Consider the following 9,218-nt stretch of genomic DNA (forward strand, 5'->3'; position numbering starts at 1 on the left):
CACAATCACCAGCATCCCAACCCTAATTACTACCACCAGCATCCCAACCCTCCTCCTCACCACCAGCACCACAATCCTCCTCCTTCTCTTCCCCACTAACATCCCAGCCCTCCTTCTCACCACCAGCACCCCAACCCTCTTCACCAACACCTGCATACCAACCTTTCTCCTCACCTACAGCCCCCCAACCCTCCTTACTACCACCAGCATCCCAACCCTTCTCACCTACAGCACCCCAAACCTTCTCTTTACTTTTAGCACCACTGTCCTCTTCCTCCTCACCACCAGTACCTCCAGTACCCCAACCCTCCATCCCCTCTCATGTTCCTCCTCTACATGAATCTTTTATTAATGTATAAGCATGTATAATACACAACAATTTCGAGTGTCCCTGCTCTTCACCGGGTGTGTGTTAAATACAATCAGAAAGTGGAAGCCGCATAATCACAATATCATGGCCACCTTCCAATACCAACTCTATGTTCATTCATAAATGCAACTTCAAGAGCCATAAGAACATGACACAACTCAAACTGCACTGATTACATAAAGATCAATAAAAAGCCCGAGGTAAAAACCCCTCCCCAGCAGGGGTCTCTCAAGGGCAACTGAAAGCCTCTCCTCAGCACTGCTTCTCCATCTTCCACCCGACTCCCCTGCTGGCATGGCCCATATCTATTTAGGAGCTCCTTAGTTCTCTGCCAGACCCCCAACCTGGAAATTGGCTAAGGGCCCCTAAATATTCAAGGCAACCCCTCCTGGCCTCCACCCACTATTTTTTGGAATGTTCTCCAACATTCTAGAAATGGATGGAGGGACCAGAGAGCTGCCAGGAAGAGTCATCCAGCCCTGAACTCTAGTAACCCTGAAACAGATTCCATGGCTCAGGCTTATCCCTGGGCCAGACTATAGTTTGCCTACTCTCACCTCTAGTAGCACACACTAGAGGGTGCTACATATGTACTGTCACTGTACTAATGACACTGGCTGGGAAAGAGTTAACATCTAGGGGCAATCAAGGGGTTAAAAGTGTGCCTATCAGTACTTGGTGCATTCACGGTGAGATGTTTTTACTAAGGGATGTGTTTTGCAGGGAAACGAAAACCACAACCTCTGACAGGACGGAGCTCTACATTTACAGAGCTCTTCCTCATTGATCAGTGGGTGCTGGTAATCAGTCAGTGGGTGCCGGCACCTGAAGATCGGCTTGTACTGTGACCAATTACAGCCGGCACGGTGGCCGTGGGCGTGCACCCCCTACCAGGAAGTGCTGGATCACTTATTAGTTATATGATCCCACGCAGGAGAGCTGCTTTGCCGCTATACTCCTACATGAGGCAAACAGATAATAGTGTGTAATGTTGGGATATTAGAGTGTAAGCTCCTCTGGTACAGAGACTGGTGGGACTTGAGTATATTGGCAATTTCACTTGAATCGAGATTGCAGATTTAAACCTCACTGAACTTATTTTATGCTCTTACTTTCTCTTTCTTATCTTCTTACAGCTGTGATCACCTGAGGAGACCAGAATGTGGAGACATAAAACAGTCATATTCTACACAATATCCATATTTATTTGCATTGTTGTCATTGCTTTCTCCTACTATGTAGAAATCAGACATCCCAAGATGAGATCTCATGGACCTCCCATTGCCACAGACACCATTACAGCTCTGGACAGTCGAACATTTATCATCTCCCCGTATTATGATGCTAGACTTGGCCAATCAGTCCGGGTCATCGCCATCATCCATGTATCTGTGAAAAAACTCTACTGTATCTTCCATTGTTCCTCCAACCAGAACATCTCTGTCAGGGCAGAAATAGATCTTCACAGTGACAGATTTGGGTTCCCATATGGAACAGCAGATCTTCTATGTGCAGAACCTTCTGGGTGTGATTACACTTATATGTCTTTCTCTGCAACTAATTCCACAAATACAAGTCAGAGCCTCCTGTTTGAAGTCAGGAACCGTCCACCACAACCAATCTCCTCCAATTTCACCGTCTGTATTTCTACTTTGTATGGAAACTACAACAATGTCCTCCAGATGATCCAGAGTATTGAGATGTACAAGATTCTGGGGGCTTCCAGAGTGACCATCTATAACACCAACTGTTCCCAGGATGTAGATAAGGTGTTACGTCATTACATTGATGAAGGAACTCTAGAGGTGGTGCCATGGCCAATAGACCGCCATCTCCAGACAACAATAGAATGGCGATATTCCAAAGGACTCAATGCTGAGATTGGATATTTTGGACAAACTGCATCCCTAAATGATTGTCTATACAGGAACATGTACAAAAGTAAGTTTGTTCTCCTCAATGACATTGATGAAATTATTTTTCCAGTCAAGGACTGGGACTGGTCATCCCTGATGGAGAATCTCCAGAATAAACACCCAGATACAAGTGTCTTCTGTGTTGAGAATCACGTCTTCCCGAATTCAGTCAACAGCTCTGGATTTGACCTGTGGTCTCACATTCCTGGGGTCAATATTCTCCGTCACAGCTTTCGAGAACCTATTGATTGGAAGGTCTTTAATAGCCGCAAAATGATTGTGAACCCCAGGGATGTATTTCAGACCTCCATCCACTCAGCTCTGAAACACAGCAGAAATTGGGTGAATCTAGAATCAGGTATGGCCATCACCTTCCACTGTAGACACAAAATGAGGAACGACATCACCTCAGAACACCTCATTCCCGATGATATATTGAGAAGGTACAATATGTCTTTAGTGCCCAACGTCGATAAGGTGATTCAGAGACTTTTTTCTCAGTAATAGATCCTCCCAACTATTCTGAAATGCAAAGACCAGGACGTGACTGAAAACAGAACATTTCTCAATGAATGTTTCTTGGTGGGAATTGTTGCTAAGAAGATCCATGTGATGAATTGGTGAACGTGAACAACATGACCATCATTATGGACATGGACAGTATGAACAGTTGGTCCTGAATTCTGCTTCTAGCTTTCACCTCTAGTGCTCATTTAACAGACAGAGGTACAAAACTGGTGGGGGGATTAACCACTTCCCGTCCTTAGGCCGTATACGTACGACCTCCACCGGCCTCCGTTCACAGCTTCTCCTCTTCCACCAAGGAGCCCCGGGACTGCTGGAAATGGTCGGCTGCCCACAGAGGAGATGGAGGAACGTCCGTTCTACAAACCCCTCTATGATGAATGAAGCCGGGAGCAAATCTCCTCACTTCCGGGTTCAGTTCTGTGTTGTCCCGGCCGGCACAGTCCGGGAATCAGCCGATCGCACAGATCTCTATGATTGGCTGCCTTGGAGGACAGAGGAGAGATCGCGGCTCCAATAGACATTCATTACCAATAGAAATTCACATGGAATCTTCGTTATTCGGAGATTCAGAATCTATCCAAATTTCCAAATCACAATAGTAACAAATTTCAATGGATCCAAAATAAATGAGAACGAAACAAATGAACTGAATCTGAAAATGAAAACAAATTCAAAATGGAAACATATTGTAATAAATACAGAAAGGTATAAAAGGGAAATACGATGAGGATTCCTACTCAGGCTGCTTTATAGAATAGAAGAGAAAATACTAGAATAGAAAAGAATATACTAAAATAGAATAGAAAATAAAAGAATGGAATAGACTAAACAGAATAACATAGAATAGAACAGAATAGAATAGAACAGGAAATGAAAGAATAGAATAACACAGAATGTAAAAAAATACTATAGAATAGAAGAGAATAAAATAGAAAATAAAGGAATAGACCAGAATATAAAAGAGTAGATTGGAAAACAAAAGAATAAAATAGAAATAATAGAATAAAATATTTTTTAAATTCTCTTCTATTCTATTTTATTCCATTCTTTTCTATTCTATTTCTTCATTTCCTATTCTATTAATTTATTTTCAGTTTTATTCTATTCTTTATTTCCTATTCTATTTGATTCAATTTAGTCTATTCTATTCTATTTTATTCTTTTTCTATTCTATTCTATAAAGCAGCCTAAGTAGAGGAATCGTCATTTTATTTCACTTTTATACCTTGCTGTATATCATCTTATTTCTGGTCTATTCTTTTATATTCTATGCTATTCTATTCTTTTATTTTCTATTTTATTCTTTTCTATTATATTCTATAAAGCAGCCTAAGTAGGGGAATCATCATTTTATTTCACTTTTATACCTTACAGTATATCAACTGATTTCTAGTCTGTTCTATTATTTTATATTCTATTCTATGTTATTCTATTCTTTTATTTTCTTTTTTATTCTTTTCTATTATATTCTATAAAGCAGCCTAATTTCACGTTTATACCTTACAGTATATCAACTGACTTCTAGTCTATTCTATGCTATTATATTCCTTTATGTTCTATTCTATTCTGTTCTATTCTACTCTATTCAATGTTGTTTGAATATATTCTGTTCTATATTTGATTCCATTTAGTCTATTCTATTCTATTTTATTCTTTTTCTATTCTATTCTATAAAGCAGCCTAAGTAGGAATCATCATTTCACTTTTATACCTTACTGTATATTACCTTATTCCTATTCTACTATGTTTTATTCAATTCTATTCTATTCCTGTATTTTCTCTTTATTTCTATTCTTTTCTACTCTATTCCACTCTACTCTATTCTGTTCTAATCTATTCTTTTCAATTCTGTTTTATTTTATTCTATTTTCATCTATAAAGCAGCCTAAGTAGGAATCATTATCTTGTTTCACTTTTATACCTTACTGTATATCACCTTATTTCTATTCTATTATGTTTTATTCAATTCTATTCTGTTCCTGTATTTTCTATGCCATTCCATTATTTTCTATTCTATTCTATTCTATTCTATTCTATTCTATTCTATTCGATTCTACCCTATTCTATTCAATTCTGTTTTATTTTATTCTATTTTATTCTATAAAGCAGCCTAAGTAGAGGAATCATCATCTTATTTCACCTTTTATACCTTTTTTGCAATATGTTTCCATTTCGAATTCGATTGGATTTGAAAATGACAAATATCCAAACGAATCGGGAAGATCGAATGATTCCAACATAACGAATATGAAGGGAAATGACTCATTTAATGAGCGAATGTTTCCGTTGTGTAGATCTCCTCTGATCTCTATATAAAGAGGACCTGTCCCGACCCAAAGCCACCACAAGGGGCGCTGTTCACTCCTTGTGATAGCTATAAAGCTAAGCTAAAAAAAAAAAATTTTTAGAGGAGCTTCTCCATTACTGCTGAGAAAATACTCCGCCCACTTCACCACTGCGATACGATAAAATACATTGACGTTTTTTGGTTGTAACGTGACAAAATGTGGGGGATTTCAAGGGGTATGAATACTTTTTCCAGGCCCTGTATATATACGTTGCGGCTCTGAAGAGGTTTGCCGTCTAATCAGCCATAACCCCGATGTATTATTTTTAAAGCCGGCAATTCTCTTCCTTGTAAAAGAAATTCCGTTTCCCCTTTTTACCAGCTAATCCGAGAAACAGCTCACCATAGAGGTGAGGAAAGACCAGATCGTCTCCAATCACCTCTATGATCTAGGAGGACCAGAGAGGCGTCATGATGTCACTTCCTGTCTAGGGAGGAAGTAAACTATTTTTTTTTTAAAGTATAATATCAGATTTTTTTCTTTTTTTTTTCTTTTGCTTTCAAAGGTAAAGAAGAGATTTTGGGTCTTATAGACCCGGATCTCTCCATAAAGAGGACCTGTCACTCCCTATTTCTATTACAAGAGATGTTTACATTCCTTCTAATAGGAATAAAAGTGATTAAAAAAAATATAAAAAAAATTAAAGAGATAGTGTAAAAAAAAAAAAATATAACAAATTAAAGGGATAGTGTAAAAAAAAAAAATATATATAACAAATTAAAGGGATAGTGTAAAAAAAAAATATATAACAAATTAAAGGGATAGTGTAAAAAAATAAAATTAAAAAAAAAGATAATGTGCCCCCATTCCTCCGTGCTTACGCGCAGAAACGAATGCATACGCAAGTCGCGCACGCACATGTAAACATTGTTCGCACCACACATGTGAGGTATCACCGCAAACGTTATATTTGTCACCATTTCCGCAATCACGCGCAATTTTAAAGCGTGACATGTTAGGTATCTATTTACTCCGTGTCACACCATCTTTTTTATTGCACCCAAAAAAACGGAGTTATATGTTGTTTTTTTACATTAAAATTCAGTAAAGTGTATTTGTTCCCCAAAAAAAAATTGCACTTGAAAAACTGCTGCGCAAATACCATGTGATATAAAAAATTGCAACAATCGCAATTTTATTCTTTAGGGTCTTTGCTAAAAAAAAATATATAATGTTTGTGGGTTCTTAGTAATTTAAAAGAACTTTTAAAACGTCGCCTATGGAGATTTTCGTAGTGTCGTAGTTTGTCGCCATTTCCACAAGTGTGCGCATTTCTAAAGCGTGACATGTTAGGTATCTATTGACTCAGCATAACATCATCTTTTACATTTCACCCACAAAAATCGGATTATATGTTGTATTTTTTTTGCATTAAAATTCATTAAAGTGTATTTTTTCCAAAAAAATTGCGTTTGAAAAACCGCTACGCAAATACCATATGACATAAAAAATTGCAACAAATGCCATTTTATTCTCTAGGGTCTCTGATAAATATATATAAAATGTTTGGGGCTTCTGAGTAATTTTATAGCAAAAACTATACTCATTTTTACATGTAAAGAAAATTTGCCAGAAAGGGGCGGGTCCTTACGTGGATTCACATGCATTGTGACTTATAGGGGAAGTGCTGACCTCTAGTGGTGGAAATATATAATACAACCCTTGGAAGGGGATGAACTAGATACATGGTGTAAGTGACTTCAAAGTGAATGTATAGGAAAAGAATAAAAGGGGGGAGGGGTTATATGTAAAATGACGAGTACCCGTGAGGGTTATTATTATTATTATTATTATTATTATTATTATTATTTTTTATAAATAAAACTTTTTTATTGAGTATTTTTCAATAAAAAAATCAGAAACATGATAATTAATGGAAAGATGAGGACCCATTAATGTCCATCTACTTTCATCAAAGCGAAATCTAATATTTTGAAGAAGAAAACTTCATATAGTTTAGGGATAAATATCCATTCACCGGCCAATTTATTAGGCCCCCCGTGCTAGTATCAGGTTGGACCCCCTTTGACCTTCATTCTTGGTGGCATAGATACAACAAGGTGTTGGAAACGTTCCTCAGAGATTTTCCTCCATAGTGCAGCCGGCGTCGTGATTGATTTACATTGCAGGACACTATTTATTTATCTTTTTAAATAAAAGATTTGTCAAAAACTGTCCCTGTGTTTATTACTTTTTGACACTTTTTTTGTGAATGGGGAGGGGGGCCGGTATCTGGGGCCCCTTTGTTCAAGGGGACTTCTAGATTTCGATAAACCCCCCACCCACAGACCCCGACAGCCACAGCCCCAAGGTGCTTCTGGGGTGGGAGGGCAAAGCCCCCCTGCCCCGCAGTACCCACCCCCCATGTTGAGGGCATGTGGCCTGTTATGGTTACAGTAAATGGGGGGGGCGCTCCCATCCCTATTCAGGTCTCTCTCCCGGTTTCTTTCCAGGCCTCTCTCCAGATCTCTCTCCAGGTGACTCTCCGGGTCTCTCTTTCCAGGTCCCTCTTCGGTTCTCTCTCATGGTTCATTTCCAGATTTCTCTCCAGGTCCCTCTACAGGTTCCACTCCAGGTCTCTCTGAAGGTCCTTCTCCAGGTCTCTCTCCAGGTCCCTCTCCAGGTCCCTCTCCAGGTCTCTCTCCAGGTCTCTCTCCAGGTCCCTCTCCAGGTCTCTCTCCAGGTCTGTCTCCAGGTCTCTCTCCAGGTCCCTCTCCAGGTCCCTCTCCAGGTCTCTCTCCAGGTCCCTCTCCAGGTCCCTCTCCAGGTCTGTCTCCAGGTCCCTCTCCAGGTCTCTCTCCTGGTCCCTCTCCAGGTCTCTCTCCAGGTCTCTCTCCAGGTCCCTCTCCAGGTCTGTCTCCAGGTCCCTCTCCAGGTCTCTTTCTAAGTCCCTCTCCAGGTCTCTGGTCAGGTCTCTCTCCAGGTCTCTATCCAGGTCCCTCTCCAGGTCTGTCTCCAGGTCCCTCTCCAGGTCTCTTTCTAAGTCCCTCTCCAGGTCTCTGGACAGGTCTCTCTCCAGGTCTCTGTTCATGCCCCTCTCCAGATCTCTCCCCAGTTCTCTCTCAAGGTCTCTCTCCAGGTCCCTCTCCTGGTCTCTCCCCAGGTCTCTCTCCAGGTCCCTGTCTAGGTCCCTGTCCAGGTCTCTCTCCAGGTCCCTGTCCAGGTCTCTCTCCAGGTCCCTCTCCAGGACCCTTTCCAGGTCTCTCTCTAGGTTCCTCTCCAGGTCTCTCTCCAGGTCTCAGATCTTCACAGAGAATACTATATAATGTTACATTATCACCAGATTTAATGTTCTCAATCAGTGAATGGATGGATTGTAACCTGAGATCTGATGTCTTCTCCATCCAGGTCTCCACAACTTCACATCTTTTTTTCTACAGGATCTGGGCACTCAGCCCCCATTTACACCTCAGGGTTTGGTAGCTTGAAGCTCCAAAACGTGGAGACGGTTCACATCCCCACTAAAAGTCACCTGAAGTTCAAAAAAGTGCCCCCTTAGTCTGCCTGTAAAGTGGCGCATCCGTACCATGTATAGAACCTGCTGCAGCAAAAATGACATTTCTAAAAAAAAAAAAACAAGTCAAGTCACATTTTAAAATGACTCGCAGTTGCAATCGCCGGCATCCGGCTATTTTAAAAAATAAGGAAAAAAACCCCCAAAAAAACCCCAAAATAGTTGTGGGCCGCCCACAAAATCCATATCAGACCCTTATCAGGGTATGCAGCCTGGCAGGACAGGAAAGCAGGGGGATAGGCGAGCGCCCCCCACTTACTGTAACCATAACAGGCCACATGCCCTCAACATGGGGGGTGGGTACCCTGGGTCAGGGGGGCTTTGCCCCCCCACCCCAGAAGCACCTTGGGGCTGTGGCTGTCGGGGTCTGTGGGTGGGGGGTTTATCGAAATCTAGAAGTCCCCTTGAACAAAGGGGCCCCAGATACCGGCCCCCCTCCCCATTCACCAAAAAAAAGTGTCAAAAAGTAATAAACACAGGGACAGTTTTTGACAAATCTTTTATTTAAAAAGATAGATAAATAGTGTCCTGCGATGTAAATC

General features: G+C 40.8%; 1 protein-coding gene across 1 annotated transcript; it reads left to right on the forward strand.

Moving 5' to 3' along the window:
• The first annotated feature begins 1,512 nt into the window (after window positions 1–1,512).
• Window positions 1,513–4,001, forward strand: LOC141124131 (beta-1,4-galactosyltransferase galt-1-like). The gene has a single exon (XM_073612209.1). The coding sequence runs from the start codon at window positions 1,531–1,533 to the stop codon at window positions 2,788–2,790; it is 1,260 nt and encodes a 419-aa protein (XP_073468310.1). The 5' UTR covers window positions 1,513–1,530; the 3' UTR covers window positions 2,791–4,001.
• Window positions 4,002–9,218: the final 5,217 nt, after the last annotated feature.

This window comes from Aquarana catesbeiana, linkage group LG01, assembly GCF_042186555.1.
Source record: "Aquarana catesbeiana isolate 2022-GZ linkage group LG01, ASM4218655v1, whole genome shotgun sequence".
In the NCBI taxonomy this organism is placed as follows: Eukaryota; Metazoa; Chordata; class Amphibia; order Anura; family Ranidae; genus Aquarana; species Aquarana catesbeiana.